This window comes from Manis javanica, chromosome 8 (genome assembly GCF_040802235.1).
Source record: "Manis javanica isolate MJ-LG chromosome 8, MJ_LKY, whole genome shotgun sequence".
Lineage (NCBI taxonomy): Eukaryota > Metazoa > Chordata > Mammalia > Pholidota > Manidae > Manis > Manis javanica.
In genome coordinates this window covers 36,130,949-36,156,905 of record NC_133163.1, presented here as the reverse complement: position 1 = coordinate 36,156,905, position 25,957 = coordinate 36,130,949, and the positions used below count along the sequence as shown (strand labels likewise).

The 25,957-nt window shown below is 38.1% G+C and overlaps 1 protein-coding gene across 2 annotated transcripts; it reads right to left on the bottom strand.

Moving 5' to 3' along the window:
* Positions 1-118: 118 nt before the first annotated feature.
* Positions 119-25,922, bottom strand: ZBTB25 (zinc finger and BTB domain containing 25). Of its 2 annotated transcripts, XM_037006434.2 has the most exons (4): positions 25,353-25,922; positions 10,152-10,331; positions 6,150-7,093; positions 119-1,466 (listed from the first exon to the last, which is right to left on the bottom strand). In XM_037006434.2, exons 1-4 carry the CDS (start codon positions 25,919-25,921, stop codon positions 1,396-1,398), a joined length of 1,764 nt encoding a protein of 587 aa, XP_036862329.2. In that variant the 5' UTR covers position 25,922; the 3' UTR covers positions 119-1,395. The 2 variants fall into 2 exon arrangements, with proteins under 2 accessions (XP_036862329.2, XP_036862320.1); XM_037006425.2 differs by having other exon boundaries at positions 119-7,093.
* Between the last annotated feature and the right edge of the window lie 35 nt (positions 25,923-25,957).

Genomic DNA, 25,957 nt, shown 5'->3' with positions numbered 1-25,957 from the left:
GTATTATGGAATTCTAGTAAAATTCTCATTCACTGTGACTCTATAAAGCAAAGCAAGGTCCAGGAGTAGCTAGGAACTACATAAACAGTGAATTAAATAGTGATGGCACATCTGAGCATAATGTAAAATAGATTTTTAATAGGTACACTGGTGCCACCTTTTGGCCAGATTAAAAATTTACACAAATTACAAACTATAATCACATTTTAATTTCACAAAGACACCCTGTTAGAGACACAATTGTTTAATTCAAACACTGTTTAAGAATAGATTTAACACTGCTTAATACATCTCTAATTTTTTAATAATCACATTTTTTCTTTTAAAAGCTGGGATAAAGGATAATACAAATATAAGTTAATTCTGAACAAACATATCTCTATTCCATAAGAACAGTATTAACTTCAAAGAACACTGAGATGGAAATCCCCATGTTTAATTTCTTAGTATCCTTTAGCTCTTGACAACCATCACAAAACTTATTTAACCTTCTAGACCAGGATTAGTTAACTTCAGCACTACTGACATTTTGGGTTAGATAATTTTTTGTTGTAGGGGCTGTCCTCTTCATTCTCAGATGTTTAACATCATCCCTGATCTCTACCTACTAGACGCCAGTAGCAACCTTTCTTCCGCTCCCACCCAGTTGTGACCATCAAATATATCTTCACATTGCCAAATGTCCCCAGGATGAGGGGGATCACCCTGTGTGATGGTTAACTTTATGTATCAACATGACTGGGCCATGGGGTCCCCAAATATTTGGTCAAGCATTATTCTAAGTGTATCTGTTATGGTATTTTTGAATGAGATTAACATTTGAATCAGCAGACTGAGTTAAGCGGACTGCCCTCCCTAATATGGGAGGCCCTCATCCAATCAGTTGAAGGCCTGCATAGATCAAAAAGGCTGACCCTCCTGAAAGTAAGGGGAACTTTTGCCTACAAAGCTGAGAGGTTGGTCTTTTCCTGCCTCGTGTGTCTGGTCCCTAATGGTTTTCAGACTGGAGCTACATCATCAGCTCTCCTGCATCTCCAGCTTTTCAACTGTAGATCTTGGGGATTCTCCTCTATATTTGTATGAGCTAACTCCTGATAATAAATCAGTCTCTCTCTCTCTTTCTGGACACCCCTCACACATCCTGTTGATTCTGTTTCTCTGCAGAACCATTACACACCCTCACTGAGAACCACTGTGGCAGATTATGTTACTGAAGGAAATACAGTAGAGGGTAAATAGGGAAGAAAGGAGCAAAGCAAGAAAATTCTGGGAAATGACTAGATTATTACCTTTCTTTCCAGAGATGGTAGCTGGAAAGCACTTGATTAGGACTCCAATTTTCTATTAACCCAGCTCATGGTTGATGAGAACTGGCCTCACTGATACATTTTTGTATCACATCCAAAATGTTACCTGGCAGAGACTACTTACCTCAACACTAGGAAGACAACATTTGGCAGACACTGCTGTAAAATAAGAACACATTCTATAAGCTGAGCTAAAAAAAAAGTTTTGCTTATAATCAAGTCACATTAATTTATTTGTCATGATAAAATACATGAAAACCACTATTTTCATTCCAACTAGAGGACACAAAATTTTCTAAAAGAATGTTTCTGAGGCAAAATCACAGGACAGTATGTGGAACAGTTTAACCATATAATGTATTATAATGATTTCAGTCCCCTGTATTTGCTATGTGTTTTGAAGATTTCTTCAGTGGGCCTTATTTATTGTACAAGTTTTTGAAATCAAGTTTCTCTGAAAGTATTTTAAGCTTGTATTTCATCTAATCTGAGTAAATTACTTTGTTTGGCACAAAATAGTTAACATCAATTTCATTGGAGCAATATCTACTAAGTAATCAAGTGTGGCACAGATACACACTGATGCACAATGGATTCTTCCAGGTTTTGAAGACAAAAATCCCAGTTTGTGGTTCCTTGTATTTAAGACATCCAGGTTTAAGATTGTATAATCTCACCAGTTTTCAAAAAGTCCAACCATATAAACATAGAAGTACAGCAAAGAATAATCATTACAGATTTCACTCTTAGGAATTTAAAAATTATTATAATAAAATACCATAGAGCTACATTTAGTTTAATTCATACAAAGACACAAATTACATTATGAAAACTCCTTACATGGCTTATTTTTACCTCAATTACTACAAAAGTTCATACTTAACAAGGATCTTAGTTACAACATAAAAAATTTGCCTATGCAAATAAACATTAATTATACCATTTTCCAGACTTTTCTCATGATAAATATGTATTTCCTTCAGTTTTAAGTGAGGCCTTTCTGATAGTATTTTAACAGAACATAATGAATTTACTACTTTATTTTCCCCACTCCATTTCTTGTCCCCATCTTCTTTTCAGAAGACCTATATCAAAGAAATGAAAATGGTGTTTTCTACTCTTTCCTATGTGTAAACAGTAAGTTTGGGGAAACTTTCAATAAAGCTTGAAATTGGCAGGGTTTTAGCCCCAATAATGCCAAAGAGCCAACATTCTCCTTGCTGAGAGCTATAAATACTGATGATTAAACTATAGAACAGGAATCCTAGCAACACTGCTGTTTCTAGAATACTTGTAAAAATAAAAATTAGAATGTTGTCAATTAATTATTGAGTATTAATAATATATGACTTATTCTAACATGGTCTAGAATTCACAGATTGGAATACTGAAGTTCATAGATTTAGCTGTAGAATAAATGTAGTTTTCTTTATATGGTTGGTTTTTATCAATACTGAGAAAATTTAACACTATTTTAATACAAATCCTCACAACACCCCTGTGAGGTAGGGATTGCTTATATCCACTTTAAAAATGGGAAATCAGAAAAGCAGAGCAATGAATAATAATCTCAAGAGATAGAAAATCAAGAAATCTTGGCTTTCTTATAAGGCAGACTACACTTCCCAGTTACTGAATTCTGACAATATGCTAATAAGGACAAATACTGACTCCAGAAAACTATATGCATGAACTGGAAGGGAAGATTATAAACTGATTCAAGGGGAAAATGTCTGTTTAGTATTTGCCTGATGCATTAAGGTGCATATAGCATTTCTAGTTTTAAGAGCTTGGTAATCATTATGCAAACCATCCTATGTGGTTAAGATTATAGCTCCATCTTGCAGATGATGTAGTCAAAACTAAAGGGCTTAGCTGGAAGACCTTTTTTTACGCAAAGCAGATTTTCTTGGTGAGGAATCATGTTTTAAAGAATTCACTCAGGGCACAGGGTCAGTCACATCACAATTATTTTTAAAATATGCCTGTTGAATGAGTGAAAAAAAAAAAAAACCGCAATCAGCCCCCCATACCACTATTCCTTGGGTCACTGGAACATAGCTTTTAGAATTTTTTTCTATAAAATGGAGTTAACATTTTCCCACTTTCTAAAATGGATATTATGAAGACTAAGGACAGAATATTTGCTTTGAATTCCTAATGTTAAAAAATAAGAATACAAATACAGTTAATTACTATTTTCTTTTTTTTTTTTATTTTGGTATCATTAATCTACAATTACAGAAAGAACATTATGTTTACTAGGTTCCCCCCTTCACCAAGTCCCCCCCACATACTCCTTCACAGTCACTGTCCATCTGCGTAGTAAGATGCTGTAAAATCACTACCTGTCTTCTCTGTGTTGCGCAGTCCTCCCCGTGCCCCCCACGCACTAACTACTATTTTCTTAACACCCAACAAATGTAGATAAATTTCTGCTTTAAATTAATGTTGTCCATCATGGCTATCAGCCATAAGCCAAACTCTGAATGCTTCTGCATTGTACTGCTGCCTATCCCACAACTCATACATACCCCTAATCCCTCTCTTTAGCTACATACTTCTTGTGTCAAAGATTAACAACTGGGTAAACAGGAAAGAATACAGATGAGAAAAATCAGAAAAATTGCTATCATGATGAGGAAAATTTTACTTGAAGAAGTCTAGGAAATATCTCCCAAATAGCCTTAAATACTTGAAATCAATTTTAATATTTGTGTTTATCCTATGGGATGAAATCTTTGAGGGCAGCATGAGTTCGAATAATTACTTAAATTATTTAAGTTTAAGATCAGATGTAGCTCTGACCCAAAGAGCAACATAATTGTTTAACCACCCCCAATACAACTGATCCTGTATCATAATTGTAGATTTTGCTCTTCACACATTATCAATCTTAACCCTAGGAAGCTTTACTCACTCTCAACTACCTCAAGACAATGCCCAGCTGATTTTTTCATTTAGCTCTCAAGAAAAACTTGTAATGTCATAAATTCACCTAAACTCACTGTTTACACAGAGAAAATTTTGTGCCCTTAGAATGAAGTGGATTACTCTTTGAGTTCCCTCCTGACTGAACTCCAGTGCTGCTGAGAAACTCTGATGTTGTCAGGAAATGTCCTCAGAAGTAAGCAGTTACGACAGAGCTCAAAGAGTCTGCATGCAGTTAAAGCCTCACAAACCAAAGTTAATAGATTAAAATGTCTGTGAGCCTTAGAATTTTACAGGGCAGCATACAATAAGAAATTAGGCTATTTTGAAACCTATCTCTTTTGCTATTCTTGACTAGCTAGTATTTGAAATTCAAACATTTTAGAAACAATTTAGATCTATCCTTTGTGGTAAAGTTTGAGCAAGTGTATTTCCCAGCTCCAGAGAAGAAGCAGCTATCATTTACTTGTCAATTTTAATTTTTCTGGGCTTTTAGCTCTGTAAATTTCACTATTATAACAGAGTTTCCTTTATTTACAGAAGAAAGCTATCATGGATTTTATACATAGTTCAAGGGCACTGACTATATATTTACTCTGCTGGTTTTATGGGCCAGAAAAAAAATGAAAACTGAACCACTAAAAATTACTTCTTAACTGATTTTTAGAAAATTAACATCAACTCACAAAGCCTAGAAAATCCTCTGACTCTGAGGATAGAAAAATAATCTGTATTTTATCATTTTCCTCTTTCAACTCAAGTAAACCTCTGGTCATAAAAAAATCTCAAATTGTTCTTAACATTTTTAAGAAAACACTCTAGATAAATTAACAACACTGGGGTGTTAGTCAATGCAGCTCTATCTGAACTGGTCTCTGTATGTTTAAGTGTATGTATCTTTCTGTTTCTCTCTTTAGGATTTTTTTTATGTCTGACTCTTCTTCTTTTCTCTCTTTTACCTCAAATATTTTTAATTAAAAATAAGGTATGCTCGATGTTAAAAAATAAATAAATAAAAGCCATGTAAGATGTTGCAGAGCTAGTTAGTAAAAAATAATTTTAGGACTCTCTTGTCCCCTCCTGGCACAAGGTGGGAGCTCTGTCCTCTCACTTTATCTCTAAATAAAACCCTGTACCTTGCTCTCCTAAAAAAAAAAGAAAATAATAATAATAATAATAATTTTAAAACTACTCATGATTTCGTATAGCTATGTCTTAAAACAAATTTTTTATATATCATAACATAATTATGCATTAAAAGAACTCTTAACTTCCTATAAGGCAGAAAATGTTTAAAAATAATCCTCATAGGGGTTTATTCATGTGAAACATTAGCTAAAAGCGATAGTCCAAAGAATTCTTTAAATTTTTTTCATTTATTTCATATTCAAATTGATTTAACTGCTTCTACAACATTGGAAAACCTTAGAAATTCTGGAACTATTCACTCTAGTGTTCCTGTTTCTACACTGACTTCTGATATCTAAATTATAACTTAATTTATGAAAAGTTCACAACCTAACTGAAGGTTACATTTTAATAGCCATGTATTAACATGTCTTACAATAAGAAGACCTAGTATATACAAACTCAAAACTGTGGATAAGTGGTAAAGAAAAACGGTGAATAGATGTTAAAAAAGAAAATAATTTATGAATTTAAAAAATGCATGTGGATTTTTGTTTTCATAATTAATATAAAAATTCTAAAGGAGAAACCTCTACTCAACTAGGATAGTGTCCACATTTTCTTGTGTCAGCTCTGACTCTAAGGCACAAGATGAGTCTAACTGTTCCTGCAATAAGCGAGAACTTTTCAGGGGAACATCAGACCAGGTGTTATAATACGGCTGAAATCTCTGGGCTAATGCATTACCAAACTTTTGGCATCGGTTATATCTGTAAGATTTACCTTTGTGTGTATACATGTGTTCCAGCAATTGGCTCTTTCGGAGAAATTTATGACCACAGATGGTACAGCTGATTTTTCTTTTCCTTGAAAAAGAAAAATTACAGTTTAATTCTACTGGTTCTGTGTCTTTTGAGATCAAAGACACTTGACTGATCTGCAAAGGCTCTGTGGCACCCTGGTTTGAGTGGTCAGGCTGCTGCTCATTTTCCTTAACAATGAAGGAGCTGAGCCAGCGGCACTCAAGAGCCTCACTATTTTCATTAAGTGGTTGCACTTCACCAAGGTGATTACTTTCCAGAATGGAAGCAGGGACACCAAATGGGAGGGATCCAGACACATGGGTATGGAGATGTTGTCTTAGATTATTACGGGAATCAAAATGTTCCCCACAGTAATGGCATAAGTGCATTTTGATACTGCTTTCAGTGAAAGTGGGGCCTGTCAGCTCTGAGGAGGGTGAGGGGTGGTTTTGGGACATCACAGGTTCTGGGTCACATCTCTCCTGCTTGATGGACACTGGGGGCTTCTGGTGCTCCTCCAAGGCTGGGGCAGCAGGACGGGCCCTCTGCGGCTCTGCAGTGCCATCATCCAGCCCAATAGCAAGAGAGAGTTGCAATTGGGGGTGGTCACCCTGGACAGCAGCTCTGTTTCCACTGTTATTGGAAGGAGCTTCTTTGATCTCCAGCCCTTGTTTGACAGCTGTTTTTTGGGTTGTTGAGATCTGAATGCCATACAGATTTGAGGACTGCACAGTCTCTGGTGAGAACACTTGATTCATTTCAGTCGCAATGTGAGAAAGGTAGTCGGCGTGAAGAAATCGAATCCCTTCCTCCAAACGACTATGATCCACAATCTGTTTTGGCCCTTTCCCCGTGTACATAATGTGCAACAAATAGCTGAATATGTCAGGCTGGATGTCAGTTGGCTGTATTTTTATGCATTCACTGTTAAAAACAAAAACAGACCCACACAAAATGAATTTCTTCCTAAGAAGTTCAAATTTAGCAATTTGCCTCGATGAAACACAGCAGCAAAAGCTTAACTTTCATTGCATTTCACTTTTATGGCCCTGCAACAACTAAGTCTTCATTATTCAATCTACTGCCTAAAGTTAGGAAATAGCTATTCTGATTAGTATAACATTTATTCAGTGACTCCTATGTAATATGCAATATACTAGGTGCCAGGGGTTAGAAAAATGATGAATAAAAGAGGTACCTTGCTCTTAAGGAATTTAAGTCCACTGACTATATGACCAAAAGAACTGAAAACAGGGACTCAGACAGATACCTGTATGCCAATGTTCATTACAGCATTAGTCACATTAGCCAAAAGGTGTAAATAACCCAAGTGTCCATCAACAGATGAACAGATATGCAAAATGTGACATATAAATACTAAGGAACCTTAGTCAGCCATAAAAGGAATGAAGTTCTTATAAATACTACAAGATGGATGAACCTTGAAAACATGCTAAGTGAAATAAGCCAGTCATAAAAGGACAAATTTTGTATGATGCCACTTATAAGAATAGAATAGGCAAGAATAGAATAGGCAAGAATAGAATAGAATTGCCATTAGAATAGGCAAATTCATAGAGACAGAAAGTAAATTAAAGGTTACTAGGACCTTGGTGGGGGAGAGGAGGGAGATTGGAAGTTATTGCCTAATGGGTACACAGCTGCTGTTTAGATGAAAAGTTTTAGAGATAGACAGTGGTAATTGTACAATACTGTGAATGTAATTAATGCCAATGGATTATACAATTAAAATGGTTAAAATGGCAAATTTTATTTTATATGTATGTTTTACCACAATAATAAATATTAAAAAATTTTTAAAGGGTCTATTGAAATTGCTACTATTTGGAGCTTAAATTACACTAACTTTATTTTGGCTTCCAAACTATATTAATATAACTACTCACTTCTACTCTTTAAAAGTATCACTTTGAAAGGCTTTAAAATAACCCCATCTTTTACATAGGTGTCCAGCATTTAAATAATAGATGGAATTAACTATGTAACAAGAAATCAGGAAATCCCTTGCTTGTGTCTGGATGTCAAGGAACAATGTGATCGGTCACTGGGCTTCTTCTCTGGAACAGAAGTTTGTTTCAATGTGTCAGAAGCACTGGGTGTCAGAAACAGAGCTCTGTTAACTGTGGATTTTGTTGCTCTACAAAAATACCACATAATAGGTCTGCCACCTTTGTAGCTCCTGGATTTTGTTTAGCATAAACACGATGCCTGGCACACAACAGGCATCAGCTAAGCCAACTCATGGCTCTCTCAGACGAGACTGACGTTAAAGTAGTATTTCTAATCTAGTTTCTACATTGACACTTATGTAAGAGAGGAAACTTTGGCATGGCAGGAAAGGCTACCCATGACCTGCCCTGCACTCTGGCCTCCTTCCCCCTTTATGCCACAAAGTCCAGTCATTCTGATCTACTCTGTTTTCTGAATATGCTAGTCTGGTTCATATTTGCATATATTTTCATGCATTTTTCCCCTGTGCCTGCAGTGTACCTTCTTGCATTCCTCTACAACATCCGAAAAAATCCTCCTGATCTATCAAGATCCAGGGTCTCTGTAAAGCCCACTTCAACCTCATTGAAATAGGGCTGCTGACACTCCACTCTACCTTGTACAACACTTCTTTTATAGTAATGGTAGCTAACAACAGTTCTGTTTTAAGCATTTTAATGCTATTAATCTGTTTAATCTTTTCAACACCATGGGGTATACTATGGATATACTAGGCTAGTGTTTACAGAGATGGAAACTAGGCACAGAGCGATCAATTACACTGCATTTATTTTCTTTACATGCATTATTTCTCTATTACACCACAAATTCGTTGAGGGCAGGGAGTATACCTGTTACTGAGGTCTAGCACAGTGCCTGACATTTACGTATAGTTGACCCTTGAACAACATGGGTTTGAAACTGTATGGGTCCACTTACACAAGGATTTTTTTCAATAAATGTATTGGAAGAAATTTTGAAGATCTGCAACAATTTGAAAAAACATTTTCCTTTTTCTGACTTACTTTATTGTAAGAATACATATACATATTCTTACATATGGAATACATATACAAAGTATGTCTTAACTGTTTATGTTATCAGTAAGGCTTCTAATCAACAGTAGGCTATTAGTCAATTTTTGGAGAGTCAAAAAAGTTGTATGTGGATTTTCAACTGCTTGGGAGCTGATGCCCAGAAGCCCCATGTTGTTCAAGGGTCACTGGTACTCAATAAATACTTGAATGAACAGTTAAATAAAAATGTGTAATTGAGGCTGGACTCAAATTTCACAGATGAGCCTTTAAAGTGTTCATTCACTTTCAATTTAGGATGGATTAAATCCTAGGATGGTTCTCTAATCCAAGAGCTCAGAATCTGAATACTACTTTCCTGTCCCTACATGCCTATCGTGTTTTGTTTACCCAAATCAAAAAAATTTTAGAAACTTTTTGAAACACGATTTCTGGAATTTACATATTTAATATGGAATATGGAATTTAATTTGCCATATGGAATATAGTGGGTAGAATTATGATACTGAAACCCTGCTATAAAAGTGTTATTGAAGAGAAATCAACATCTTAATGGTGAAGAACACAGGCCTTTTAGAGCACAGATCTTCATTTGAGTCTAACTTATTTGTTACATAATCCTGGATGAGTTAATAAACTCATTCTCAGTTTCCTTTCCTCTAAAATAGTATGGATAACAATAAAATTTACACTAGGCAAATACTTAGTACTTGAGTATGGAATAAGCCTTTGATAAATTTTAGCTATTATTGTCATTCTTATCTTCCACCATGGATCCTATACACTGAGTTTAATAGCTGATGTGTAAAAGAATGACAAATTTTAAAAAATTTCTTCAGGTGACCCGATAACAAAGAATCCTCCCAAAAATATTATAATAAGGCTTAGCTATATCACAGTATTAAAAATTCTTCTGATTTACAAAAGTACATCCTTACCTTGTTTGGTGAATAAATATCATCTTGAAGTAGTTAGAAAAAGCAGCAAGCACTGCTCTGTGGGCTTTGAAGTAAACATCTCCAATAGCAACTGTGCAATCACACAGAAAACCAAATTCTCGTTGCATGTTCAGCTGCTGCAGGAGAACAAGGCTATGGCTAGCTGTGTCCATTGTGGCTCTAAGAAAAAAGACAAAAATTTTGTTTTTTTTAACTCACTACTGTTCACACAAAACCTACAGAGTACAAGGACACCTAAATTTAAATGAAATTATTCCACAGTTTTCAATACTGTTAATTTCAATCCAATCTAGCTAATATTAAATCCTACCATTATGACATTCAGTATATAACCTCTGCTGAAATTGTAAAATACAGTCTTTTTTCATCTGGTAAGAAGGCAGCTTGGTATGACTGACACAGAAGCAAAAGAAAGGCCTGTCCTTTTTTTATCTGTGTAACCACAAAATTTCTAGCCGTTTTCTCATTGGAAAAAGGAGAATGAGGTACTGATTCCTGTCTCAGACTTTAGTTATGTGAAAAGCACTTGTAATGGAAACTGGTTTCAAATGTTAGCTATAAATGTTAATAACGTAACAGTGTGTCCTGGCTGGGCTAGAGGTATCACTGCTACTTAGGGATCCTCTCTATACTCAGGGGACACTGACCTTCTAACTGTCATACAGTGTTTGGGAAACCTATCAGTCACAGTAAGTTCAGGAGACCTTAAAATAGATGTCAAGCCACATCCCTGGATTTACATGGGGGCCGGGAGCCCCAGGGTTTTGAAAGGATTTACACCCTGATCTTAACTGGACTTAGACACATACAAGCATGGAGGTTCCCCAAGGAAGAACGAAGGATGGGACCACTGGTCTCGGGAAAAAATCATACATGAGGAATATACGCAGCAGAATGCTAGTGGAGAAGTCTAGTGTGAGCAGCAAGGACATGCAAGAGAGCAGTGATTCCAGGCATGCGGGAGGCTGTGTTTACCACTTTCTCCATCCCAACTGTGTAGAGAGCCCTGGCACTTCAGGGAGAAGACAGATGTGGTACAAAGGCAATCACTGGGTAGCTGGGTGAACCTCCTCTCAAAGAGCAGATCCTGAAAAGAGAGTCAAGTTTCCTCACTAGGGAGAGGCCAATGTCTAAGGAGATCCATGACGAGAGAGTGGGGTTAACCATCTGGAGACTGGTGGTAGCTTGGGCAGCAGTTAGCTTAGAGATCAATAATATAATAAAAATAGCTAATATTTCATAGTGCTTCATAAGTGTCAAGCATTTTTCGCTCATCTAATTCTCAATACAGTTCTAAAGGAAAAGGAATATTCAATGCATCTTACAGATGAAGGAACTGAATTAGCACAGGATTAATTTACCCAAGTTCTCACTGCTAGGCTGAACAGGGGATTCAAACCTTGGTTATCAAGCTCAAGAGCCAAGGTGGTCCCTCTCCACCTCCCAGAGCAAACAGACCCACAAACGAGGAACCTAGGGAACGGCTGGCTTATACACAGAGGCACTTCAGGAAGCATCAGGAATACTGGAAAGTGGAATCAGAAGAAGCATGCATTTCCTGTTGCTTAAGCAAATGTGACAAAGCAAAACAAATATTTATACTTATTACTGAAGTCTAGACTAAATAACTGGTAAAGAGAAAGTTAATTATTACTGATAAAAACCTAAATATATTTTTATTAAAACTACATATTTAATGTACTAATATAGAATAATCCCCAAGATATATTAAGAAAAGTATAAAAGATGGCCTATTCCACTTCTAACCAAAAGTCACTATCTATTGTATTTACCAATAGCCCTGATTCTAAACACCAATTTATAGGGAGATTTAAAATTGTATAGATAGACTACTACTTATATAAAAGGGGTGGAGTGGTTATTTTATTTTTAAAAGTTGAGGAGGACCTGATCATCTGATCATCTACATTTGCCTTCTTACAGCACTAAACTATGTTTTCTACCTTTATCTTGCATCTACCTACCACTTCAGCATTTTATTAAAAATAAAAATAATAATAATAATAGGAGAAATGTGGGATCAACATATAAATCAAGTACAAAAATCAAACGAATATTCATATTTGACCTGATGGCTTATAGGTCATATTGCATGATCAAAACCGAAAGTTTCTGTGATGACTGCCCTTGTACTGTTCACCATGTAAGAATTTATTCACTATGTAAGAATTCGTTCACCATGTAAGAACTTGTTCGTTATGCTTCAGAAGATTGGAGACTGACGAGAATTAGGCTTGAGATGGATTAATGATTGTACATTGAGCGTTGACCCCCCTATACTGAATTTTATTGTTGTTAACAACCATTTGATCAATAAATATGAGAGATGCCCTCTCAAAAAAAAAAAAAAGTTGAGGAGGAATTTATACATAAATACATTCTTACTTATATACATATTGTTGGAAAGGGTCAAAGAAGTGAATAAAATGTTCGCTTCTTGGAAGGAAACTAGGGAGTAGGGAGCTAAGTGGGCAGGGGGGAATTATACAGTTTGAACTTTAAGAAAAATCTTTTGTTAAAGTTTAATATTACAAATTCCTTTTTCCCTCATTTCTTAAAATTATGAGTATTTCAGATAGACAAGTATATATAGAGAACAATGTAACAAACACCCACCTACCCATCCACTCCTGAGCACAGAAAGTAAACATTATAAATGTAGTAGAGACCCCCTGGCATTGCTCCCTCTTTCTATATTCCCACCCACCTTGTTTTCAAAGGTAACCATCCTGAATTTGTTGTTTATGTCTTGTACATTGTCACATTCTTATTGCATATGTATATGTCCCTTTAAAAGGTATGGTATTGTTTTTGTAAATTTTAAAACTTTACATAAGTTAATACTGTACTTCAAGAATCATGCAACCTGCTTTCTTAAATTTTACATTCATACATTAGTTTTAAAAATCTTACTTATTCAAACATAATTGTTTGCCATTCTCTTCCAATTAAAAATAATAAAAACAAAACTATTGCATTCCTATATACTAACAATGAACTAGCAGAAAGAGAAATCAGGAAAACAATTCCATTTACAATTGCATCAGAAAGAATAAAATACCTAGGAATAAACTTAACCAAGGAGATGAAAGACCTATACCCTGAAAACTACAAGATACTCATGAGAGAAATTAAAGAAGACACCAAAAAATGGAAATACATCTCATGCTCATAGGTAGAAAGAATTAATATTGTCAAAATGGCCATCCTACCTAAAGCAATCTACAGATTCAATGCAATCCCTAACAACATATCAACAGCATTTTTCAATGAACTAGAACAAATAGTTCTAAAATCATATGCCACAAAAAAATCAAAAACCACAAAAGACACACAAAAAAATTAAAACTACAAAAGACCCTGAATAGCCAAAGCAATCCTGAGAAGGAAGAATAAAGCTGGGGGGATTATGCTCCCTGATTTCATGCTCTACTACAAAGCCACAGTATTCAAGACAATTTGATACTGGCACAAGAACAGACCCATAGATGAATTGAATAGAATAGAGAACCCAGGTATAAACCCACACATATATGGCCAATTAATATAAGATAAAGGAGCCATGGATATACAATGGGGAAATGACAGCCTCTTCAACAGCTGGTATTGGCAAAACTGGACAGCTACGTGTGAGAGAAGGAAACTAGATTACTTTCTAACAAAAAGGCATCCTACAGTATGGGAGAATATATTCATAAATGACATATCTGATAAAGGGTAAACATCCAAAATATATAAAGAATCACATGCCTCAACACCCAAAAAGCAAATAAGCTGATTAAAAAATGGGCAGAGGATTTGAACAGACACTTCTCCAAAGAAGAAATTCAGATGGCCAACAGGCACATGAAAAGATGCTCCACATCGTTAATCATCAGGGAAATGCAAATTAAAACCACAATGAGATATCACCTCACACCAGTTAGGATGGCCAACTTCTAAAAGACAAGGAACAACAAATACTGGCGAGGATGCACAGAAAGGGGAACCCTCCTACACTGTTGGTGGAAATGTAAATTAGTTCAACATTTGTGGAAAGCAATATGGAGGTTCCTCAAAAAACAGAAATACCATTTGACCCAGGAATTCCACCCCTAGGAATTTACCCTCAGAAAACAAGACCCCAGATTTAGAGACATATGCACCCCTGTGTTTATCACAGCACTATTTACAACAGTCAAGACATGGAAGCAACCTCAGTGCCTATCAATAGATGAATGGATGAAGATGTGGTACCTATACATAATGGAATATTATTCAGGCATAAGAAGAAAACAAATCCTACCATTTACAACAACATGGATGGAGCTGGAGGGTATTATGCTCAGTGAAATAAGCCAGGTGGAGAAAGACAAGTACCAAATGATTTCACTGGAAATGAAATGTAAACAACAAAGCAAACCTGAAGGAACAAAAAGCAGCAGACTCACAGACTCCAACAAGGGACTAGTGGTTACCAATGAGTAAGTAGGTGGGGCAGGAAGATGGGGATGAAGGGAGAAGGGGATTAAGGGGTATTATGATTAGCACATACAATGTAGGGGGCGCACAGGGAAGGCAGTATAGCACAGTGAAGACAAGTAGTGACTCTATAGCATCTTACTACACTGATGTACAGTGACTGCAATGGGATGTATGACAGGGACTTGATAATATGGGTGAAACCTTCATAAAATTGTGTATCAATGATACCTTAATAATAAAAAAAAAACTCTTAACCCTTACCATCTCATCTTAAAAAGCCTTTCAGCAGCAATGAAAAAAATAAGATAACATGACCACAGAAACTTGAGCCAAAACAAAAATCCAAATTGGTGGTACTATTTCACAAGGCCATCTAACCAAAAGTCACTACTGTATTTACCATATTTCCCTGATTCTAAACACTACCAATTTATAGGTGGTGTTAAAAACCAACATAAAACTATATTGGAGAATTCAATATGTGAAAAACGTGTCTGAGATTCAATTAAGTAGTTCAAATGGAAACACCTTGAAGAAGCCTTACAAATTCTCTACTGTCCCCCCAAGATCATAAACATCTCTACCAATTCCATATATACAGTGCATTAGCATGAGCTACTGAACCATAGAAATGAGAAATGGCACACTAAAAAGTCACATATACAAAAATCTTGTGGTTAATGGTCTATGACTAGCAGCTAAATTCTTCACTTATTGAACAAATATTGTTTGAAGAGAAATTTAATAAAGAAAAATATATTTGAAAGCATGCATTGTATAAGGCACGGGGATAGAAAAAATATTACGTAAATGCTGCAATGAAGATTACATGCTAACAGTAGAGATAAAACAGAAAACATAGTAATTATGACATGAAGTGTAAGTGCTAAGTGCCATAGAGCAGTTTGGAGAGTATGTTATGTTATGAGGTGGAGATAAATAACTGACCCAGTGGAAAATAAGCCATCTGACCTGGATTTAGATGACTAGGCAGAAGGTGAACACAGCATTCCATGCAGAAAAAATATAATGAGTAAAATTACAGGAAGGGGTATGAGTATATAGATAACTGAAGAATTCAGTTTGGCATAGAACAAAAGTAAGTGAATAATGAGAGGTGGGGTCAGCTCACAGAAGTTACTGAAAACTAAAATGTACTCCAGTTGTGTTTGAAATGGAGAATTATGTTAAGTTGTTTTCTGTGCGAGAGAGTTTGAACTCTGAATTGGACAGCTGGATTAAAATTCCAATTCTGCCATTTAGTTGTGTAATCTTCACAAGATAACTCTCTGGCTCACTTATAGAATATGGATTTTAATTTAATATTTAATAAGATAATGCATATAAGAACTTAAGAAATAGTGGGGCTCATAGTAAGTGTTCAATAAATACCAGTTATCACCATCATTAGGCCCATTAAGTCAAGACTGGTACAGTAGCGAAATGTAAACACTAGCAAGGGAAAGGAGAGAAGAAATAAACACTAGCAGGGAGCTTGCTGCAATATCCAAGTAATGGCAGTGGAAATGAAGGAATGTAAGATATACCAGATGTAGAACTGACGCGGCAGCAGATTGGATGTAGTCACACAGAGAAGATCAAGTCAAAGATGAGTTTCAGAATGCAGCTTGGGTAACTAGAATTCATTCATTCCTTCAGGTCATATTTGGAGAGTAACTGCCATGTGCAGGTGTTAATATATAGGCAGGATCCCAGAATGACAGAGAAGAGGCACAGAAGGTGCTTTGGTAAGAGAGGTTTCATTTTGGACACAGGGAGTTCAAGGTGTGCATGCTTGGACATCTGAGTAGAAATATTTGTTATCAGTGCAGACAATATGCAGGATGGGGGCTCTAGAGGGAGCAGGGCTAGAGAGGGAGAGGAGGTTCTCTGAAATGACAAGGCTGAAGTCACTGGGAGTAGGTGGCACTGAGTGAAATAAGGGAAAAATGCTAAGAATGAATCCTTGAAAAATTCAGAAAAGACATAATAAGACAGAAGAGGAAAAATAAAATATATTGTCACTGTGGGAGGATAAGGGAAATGAAGGAAAGGCAAGAATGTTGGTGGGAGGCAGTGGCAATGGTGCAAAATGCTGCAGAGAAACATGGGGATGAGACCTACTACAAACACCCCCAAGTGCGGTAACCAAGGGGTTTCTGGTGATCTCTGACAACAATTTAGGAAAGTGGCAAGAGCAAAATATCAGACTCCAAGGGGACATTAGAAAGCAGAGGCCTTAAAGGATAGATGAGAGGAGAGGACCCTGAGGGAGCTGCTCACTGAGGGGGAGCAAAGATGACTTTCAGGCTGAAGAGGGGAGGAATATCTAGGAAACTCCAGAAGGAATGCAATCAAAAGTCTAAGGGTAGCAGTTAGCCACAGAGAAAAGCGGGATGTCTTTTTCTGACAGTAGAAAGGAGATGGCTGAGGTGAGGAGAGAGAATTTGAGAATTTTCTTTTAGATGCACTGATTTACACACCATGTAGTCAGTCCACATACAGAGGGATAAGGTGAGTTCAGGCCTTGAAAAAACCTACAACAATAATCCTTGATGCTAATATAGAGCACTGAAGTTTACACAGAGAACTTTCACATACACTTATTTCTCTTTCTGCCTCAAATGAGACAATTTCTGTGCCTCTAATCTTCAAGTTTGTTGACTCTACCACTTCTGCTAAACCCATTCATTTTTTATTTCAGATATATTTTCAGGTCTAAAATTTTCATCTTATTCTTTTTATTTTTTTGGTATCATTAATTTACAATTACATGAAGAACATTATGTTTACTAGGCTCTCCCCTTCACCAAGTCCCCCCCACAAGCCCCATTACAGTCACTGTCCATCAGTGTAGTAAGATGCTACAGAATCAGTACTTGTCTTCTCTGTGTTGCACAGCCCTCCCTGTGCACCGCCCCCACATTACACATGCTAATCATAATGCCCTCTTTCTTTTTTCCCCGCCCTTATCCCTCCCTTCCCACCCATCCTCCTCAGTACCTTTCCCTTTGGTAATTTTTAGTCCATTCTTGGGTTCTGTGATTCTGTTGCTGTTTTGTTCCTTCAGTTTTTCTTTGTTCTTATACTCCACATATGAGTGAAATCATTTGGTACTTGTCTCTCTCCGCCTGGCTTATTTCACTAAGCATAATACCCTCTAGCTCCATCCATGTTGTTGCAAATGGTAGGATTTGTTTTCTTCTTATGGCTGAATAATATTCCATTGTGTATATGTACCACATCTTCTTTATCCATTCATCTACTCATGGACACTTAGATTGCTTCCATTTCTTGGCTATTGTAAATAGTGCTGTGATAAACATAGGGGTGCATCTGTCTTTTTCAAACTGGGCTGCTGCATTCTTAGGGTAAATTCCTAGAAGTGGAATTCCTGGGTCAAATGGTAATTCTATTTTGAGCATTTTGAGGAATCTCCATACTGCTTTCCACAATGGTTGAACTAATTTACATTCCCACCAACAGTGTAGGAGGGTTCCCCTTTCTCCACAACCTTGCCAACATTTGTTGTTGTTTGTCTTTTGCATAGTGGCAGTCCTTACTGGTGTGAGGTGATATCTCATTGTGGTTTTAATTTGCATTTCTCTGATGACTAGCGATGTGGAGCATCTTTTCATGTGTCGGTTGGCCATCTAAATTTCTTCTTTAGAGAACTGTCTATTCAGCTCCTCTGCCCATTTTTTAATTGGATTATTTGCTTTTTGTTTGTTGAGGTGTGTGAGCTCTTTATATATTTTGGATGTCAGCCCTTTATTGGATCTGTCATTTATGAATATATTCTCCCATACTGTAGGGTACCTTTTTGTTCTACTGATGGTGTCCTTTGCTATACAGAAGCTTTTCAGCTTGATATAGTCCCATTTGTTCATTTTTGCTTTTGTTTCCCTTGCCTGGGGAGATATATTCAAGAAGAGGTCACTCATGTTTACATCTAAGAGATTTTTGCCTATGTTTTTTTTTCTAAGAGTTTTATGGTTTCATGACTTACATTCAGGTCTCTGATCCATTTTGAATTTACTTTTGTGTATGGGGTTAGACAGTGATCCAGTTTCATTCTCTTACATGTAGCTGTCCAGTTTTGCCAGCACCATCTGTTGAAGAGACTGTCATTTCCCCATTGTATGTCCATGGCTCCTTTATCGTGTATTAATTGGCCATATATGTTTGGGTTAATGTATGGAGTCTCTATTCTGTTCCACTGGTCTGTGGCTCTGTTCTTGTGCCAGTACCAAATTGTCTTGATTACTGTGGCTTTGTAGTAGAGCTTGAAGCTGGGGAGCGAGATCCCCCCCAACTTTATTCTCATCTTATTCTTTTTGTTTCTTTGCTGAAATTTCCTATTTGTTCACACATTACAATCTTATTTTTGCTTTACATTCTTGAGCTCCTTCAGCATAGTTATAATAGCTGCTTTAAATCTTCTCTGCCAAATCCAACCTCTGAGTCACCTTGAAGCCAATTTCTCATTAATAAGGGTGATAGTTTCCTGTTTCATTTTGGACAATATCCTAGACATTATGATTACTATAGTATAGACTCTAGATTCTGTAATGTTCTTCCAAAGGTACTGATATTTTTCTTTTGTTTTTGCAATTAACTTGGCTCAACTTATAAATTCCAAGTTCCGCTTAACCTACAGCTCAGTTTTTTTAGCATTTAAGTATGTTGTTGGGAGGCTGCTCAACATTGCTTAGACATAAATATATGTTAGGAGTTAGCAAGAGATTCAAGTTGGGTTTACACACAGTATTGGGGTCTCCCCAACATCCTTTCTAGGAATTTCTTCACTTTCCAGCTGTGCGGTCATTCTGAACTCTGTCCTCTTTCCTTCAAGCAAGAAAGATTACAGATTATCCTAGATTTTGTCACACTCTTCATGTCAGCAACTGTGGCCTTCTCTCACGATAAGACATAAAAATGGAAACTTATCCATTGCTGTTCCCTTCTTCCAAGTGTAGACCTCATTCCAGTCTCTACCTCCTTTTTGTCACTCTTAAATGCCATCTGGTAGTTTTTAAAACCATTTCCAAGTACATAGTTTTTATCTCAGAATTGTTCCAATAGAAATTACTCAGCCACTACCCTTTTTTAGTTCTAAAAAGCTTTGGTCTTATGACCCATTTATACTCTTAAGAAAAAAGTATTAAGGATTACGAAGAGCTGTTGTTTATGTGGGTTATATTTATATTTACCATATCAGAAATGAAAAGTGAGAAATTTTAAAAAATTTAAAATTCATTAATAATAATCCCATTATATATTAACAAATCCATTATTTTCCTAAAAAATAACTATTTTTAAAAGTGACAAGGGTGGTTCTGTTTTATATTTTGCAATCCTCTTTAATACCTGGCTTTAAAAAAGACAGCTGGGTTCTTTTCTCTGGTTCTGCATTCAATCTGTTGTCACAGGGTGTTTTGGTTCAATTATATTAAGAGAATTTGTCCTTGCAAAAGGGAGATCCTTGCAGACCCACTGAAAAGTGTCTCAGGAATTTCCAGGGGGTCCTTGGACCACACTTTGAGAACTTCTGTCCCATACTATCTTTTTTTGTTCCTACGAGGTAACAGAGCAGGTACTTTATTAGTTCTGTTTTATGGTTGAGGAACCATAGACTCAGAGAAGACAGAAAAGGTACCCAAAGTCAGATAACTAGCTATTAAATGGTACTGGTAGTACTTCTAGTCTGGCTTTAAATTCAGTGCCTTTCTTCAAAACCCCCACCTAGAACTTTCAACATATATATTGATGCAGATTTTGCAAATATATTGAATCAAATAAGGTGGTAAATTTTCTAAGTTTAAAAAATGAAACTAATTCAGATCTGTCAAATAAAACCTGATTTATACATGAAATATGGTCCTTCAAACTTATTTTCATAATAATATACCTTCAATATTTTAAGGCAACACAGATTTACCTAATGTCAATAGGGCCAATTCATTACAAAGTTATTAAGAACACTTTCTAGTAAAACCTACTTCACAAGTTATTAGTTAGGCTTTTCATATAGCTTTTGCTCATTATTTCTTGACCATCAATTTTATTTTCTCTAGTATGTGCAACAGCCTAAGTTTCTTTGCACACAGGAAGATCTTAGAAGTTACATTTGAGAATTTCTAGTGGAAATTTCCAGATGCGACAGGTTGCAGAAAAATAATTTATCATTTTATTGTATTTGCAAATATGAGAGGCAAAATGTAGGAGTGCTACATCTTAAAGTGCTTTCTCTATTATCAAAGTGGTATTTATATTAGAGTTAGCACTGATATTTAAGAGAGACTACAAAAACCTTGTTTACTTACTAGATCATCATAACTCTGGATTAGATTCAACTAAGTAAACTAAACAGCTTTATACCAGTATCTATTTTTGTTTAATTCAAGGGTAGCTTGATAGTCAACATCTTCAATTTTTAGTTATTTAAAAATTTCTATTGTTATTACACCAGACTCTCAGATCAACAGTAGCCAGAACAATGTCCTGGAACACACAACTTTTCATTCTCTCAGGCTGTAAGATCTTTAATTAAAGAAGAAGCAAAGGAGTAAAACAGTTTTTTCTGTGGAAAACAGTCTTGGATATTTCCACTATGGTTCCTACCACTGTGATTTTATTATTAATTATCTTTAAGACCAGGAGACAGGGAAGTTGGCAGACGAATCTGTATAGCTTTTTTGAGACACTTACTCATGGCTATAAATACAAAGGCAAAAGCAGAAATATTCAAAGTACTACATGATAGAAGACTTATACAATGATTTTAACTTTTTAATGACAATTTCACATGACTGCGGTGGTATAATATTTTATAACCTACAGATAAAATATTTGCAGAAATCATTCAATCCTGGAATAGTGGCCCTTATTGCTGACTGTATTGTAAAACTTGATGTAGAGCTTTATTGATGCCTCAGTCCTATTCCAGACTAACCCAAACAGAAATGCTGGGGGTGAGTTACAGATGACCCGTTTGAAAGACAACTCAGGTGTTTCTCATACAATGCCTCAGTTAAGAACACTGTGTTAGAAGAAAGGTGACCAAGGAAACCCAAGAGAGTACTTCACACTCTAAAAGTACAGAGGAACAGAAACAATTTCACAAGAAGTGCTCAAAATGTGGAAATTACACCTATTACACTAAATGAACAAAAATCAAAAATCGTAATACCAATTGTAACTTTAAAACAAAAAATTAGCCAGATTAAGAAACAAAACTGCTCCCAAACTAGTAAGGTGGGCACTGGGGACAGAGGACCAAGCCATTTCAGACTTATTAAAAAGTATTTAGGAAATAGATGTATTTATTCTCATATGCCATTACACTTATTTTCAGAGTATCTAAAAATGACATGGAAATTCCAAATCTGAAAATGTTTGAAGTAAAAAGTGCAGTATGCTGGGCATCTACTTATGAATATTAAGCATTTGAGAAACTCAGAGAGGTAGAAAGCAGAAATGGTAGATGATACCACGTGGAAGAGTAGTTCCTATGCTCTAGAAACCTTGAACGGAACAGTGAAATGTTAGTTTGGGGCCTCCTGCCTGTTAGCAAACACCGCCAGCCCTAGTACATCTCCAACCCCCACCTAACCAACACGTGGGACGCCTGATAAAGCCACACCACCAGGCAAACAAGAATGCTAACACTGGTGAGTGCAAACTGCTGGTGGACCTGAAAAAAACCAGAACCCGGTGAAGCAAAGGAGTCTCCTTACTCAACTAAAAAAAAAAAAAAAAAAAGACTGCGCTTCTGAAAGAAAAATAAGGTCCTCAAAGGACAGGAGAAAGGTAGAAAATAACAGTGCCAGCTGAACCTAGAATACATACAAACAAGAATTATTGTAACTTCTGAATATAGGTGAACCAATACTTCCTTTGTCTTGGAATGTTCCACAAACACGTTACCCACATGGCCTAATTTGCTTAAAAGTGTCCAGAGTTTTTCAGAAGTAACAAGAAGTCATTGTATGATTGATATGTAGCCAGGGGAAAAATTACAAAAATAACTAAATAGTATATACACTTTTTCTTCAGATAAGGTTTAAAAAAAATTTCTACTACCATAGGAAAAGAAGTGTTAATATAAATTCAGTACTACTGAAACTGATGCTTGTTTCAAACACTAGCTTTCCTCTTCCTCCACTTTACTTAAGCAAGTTCAGGTAGCTATATCTTTCCTATCACAGAGGGAGTAATACTGTTCTAGTTATTACCAGTAGCTACTATTAGTAAATACTATATATGCAAAGACTTGTGCTAAAAGTGCTCTGTGTATATTCTCTTTTAGTCCTCCCTGGGACTACACGGTGCTATTTTTATTTCCACTTTACAAAGGAGGAAAAACCTAGGCTTAGGACATACAACTAGCAAATAGTATAAAGTGGGGATCAAAGGCTAAGTCTGACTCCATAGTCTAGGCTGGTAACTATAAACTGGAGCAGTATTTTTTTCTTAGACTGAACTTCACATGCAATTTGGAATAAATATGCAGAAAGGGGACACAGGAAGTGGTGTATAAGCACTTTATAATTTATCAAGATAAGAGCACCTGCACTGCTTTTTTAAGAAAAGAGCCTTGCAATAACATACTCTTTTCTGGTCCTGTTATTACTAAAATTGACAAGTTTTTCTTTTACAGGATGGTCAAGCACCACCTATGGATCACTGTAAATAAATCCCTTTGGTTCAGTATTGGGGAGGGCATTATGCAACACTTCCCAGCACAGCCCTCACCAGGATATTTTATGGCCAAGGCACTCAGCCCCTCCTCGCCGGCTAGACAGACTGGCTCCTTCGCATTCCCCTCAGGAGATAGGGTGGAAGCACACAGCTCCACTTTCTAAGGCATAGAGGGCAGCTGAAAGTCCTGCTTGGCCTCTCTGGGCAACCACAGGCGCCAATAAATCAGCCACAGGCGATTCTCTCATCCCCTTCTTGGCTTAAAGTGGTACAAGATACGATGCAAAGGAGCACTGACTGGACTTGGGAGATAAATAATCAAGGCCTGAATTCTACTGCAAATTACTGCATTATAGAAGCCAGGTAAATCTCTCATTTGTAACATGGAGACAATACTAACTCCTTTTTGATAAGTATTCGAAATTCATCTATAAAGCAGCTGGCCACTCAGTAAACTGCACCCAAAGCTGAGCAGAATCCATCTTCACTACCTCTGAATAAGACGTTCAGGGCAGAGCTGGGCAAAAAGGTGTGCCAAGTATTGTGAAGTCCCTCCCTCCTTTCTTGCTGACCATCCCTGTGATGTTCTACTGCTTCTCTGTAACCTCTCGGCCATCACCTAATTCATTACTCATCTTGTCCCATCAGTGTTGCTCCCTGTTAAGGAGTTGATGTCTGATAACAGATTAATAACTTACCCTTAATTAAAACATATCCATATTGCTAAAGAGGACTTTGATGCCTTAACCTAACCAAGCAACCAATAATGCAAATGTTGGTTGTTCTTGTGGAGAACAGGGACAAATCTTGGGGTGGGGGGCGAACTCTGAGATCCGAAGTACATCACAGGCAGTCTATTCCACCTGAAAGTACTGCCAACCCCGTTCCTTAAGATACGATACACCAGCCAAGCCTGATTTCTCAGTTATCTGAATTACGTCAAGTACCATCACTTCTGGGGATTAGCCTGTAACAGTGAGTGGATTAAACTGGCACTGCACTCCTGGTGTGGTGGACAGCCCAACGACCAAGACATCTAGAGCCCTAAAGTCGTTACGCAAGAGGTGTAGGACCTGGATCAAGCCACACTTACTCTAGGCAGGGTGTCCTCATCTACAAACTGAGAGGGATGCACTGGATTTTCGGAGAGGCCCCTTTCAGCTTTAAAAATCTGTAATACCGAAGTGGACTTTAAACACTTAACAAAACACTATGAGAATCAACAGACTTGTCAAAAAGATTTAAGTCTTAAAAGAATGAATGCCAAATCTAATCCTTCAGAGGGGAACGGGCATAATTTATGAGGACAGGTTAGCTCCTGTCAAATTCCAGGTACAGCGCTAGGCGCTGCCTAAGCAGCTTGGTAACAGCTTGCTCTATCCAAATAATGAATGCTAGGGAAGGCAGTGACACATGGGGCAAACTTTAAAAAGAAAAACGGGATTTGCCCAAGAATGAGATTACTGCAATCTTAAAAAAGAAAGAAATGAATTACTGGGGGAGTACTTCCTGTCCTAAAAAAGGGATAATCACAAACGGAGGTGTGGGCGGGAGAGAGGACAGTGGCCGCAGAGTCTCGCCGTTTGCACCTGGAGACCCCCCCCCTCACTAGCGAAAAGAGTCGGCGCGGCAGCCCGGGGAACGCCGCGGGCCCGTCGGGGCTTCCCGCGCAGGGTCGCTCGACCGCGGCGAGGAAGCTTCCATGCCTTTGCTGCGCTCCCGCTTGCCGTCCCGACCTGCGCCAGGCCCCGGCAGCCGCCCTCTGCGGGCATCGAAGGACAGCTTCGGGCATCCTCGGCCCAGCGCTCACTCCAGGTTGCCATTTTCCTCCTGTGCCCTGACTGACATGTGAAATGGACGAAAAACACCCCTCTCCCCAGCTACTTGCATCTGTCCCGCGACCGGCGCAGCTGCAGGCCGCTGCCCCAAGCGGCTCGCGGCGGGAGGGACTGAGCCCGGAGAAACCCACAGGGGCCGGGCCGCGTTGCTTACCCAGACGCCGCCGCGGCAGCCGGCCAGCTCCTCCGTGCAGGAGGGGCGGCTCCCGCGCCGTGTACGTCACGCGGCGGCGCCGGCACACGCACCCCGCGGCCGGCTCTCGCGCGGCTTCCCGCGCCAGCCGCCCGGCGGTGGGCCCACGTGACCGCGCGCCTGGTAACCAAAGAATGAGAAGCGGGGAGCCGGGTGTGCGTGCGTGCGTGCCTACGTGCGCGCCAGCTCGCTGAAGTTGCCTGGCCGCGGTCCGCCAGTGCTCTGGGCGCCTCCGGCACGCTCCCTAGTTGTGACTCTGTAGGCGGAAGCCTGGAGACCAGCTTGAGCGACACAGGCTCCCCACACACAAACGCGTGACCCGGGGACTCTTCCCAGGGTGTGCAAAAGCACGGGCACCTCCTCAGCTCGAGGGTGGGGGTGGACAAGGATGCGCCCGCGTGCTCGCGAGGAGAGGGGTGAGGGCGCTGGGCCAGGGAAGCGGAGCCTCCAGAGCTTGGGAGGGGCGGCGGGCTGGGCAGGGTGGGGCACGGCAAGGGAAGTGACTCAAGGCCAGAGGCGGACAGGCCCATGGAAGGCAGAGTCGGGGGAGCGCGGGGAATGGGCGA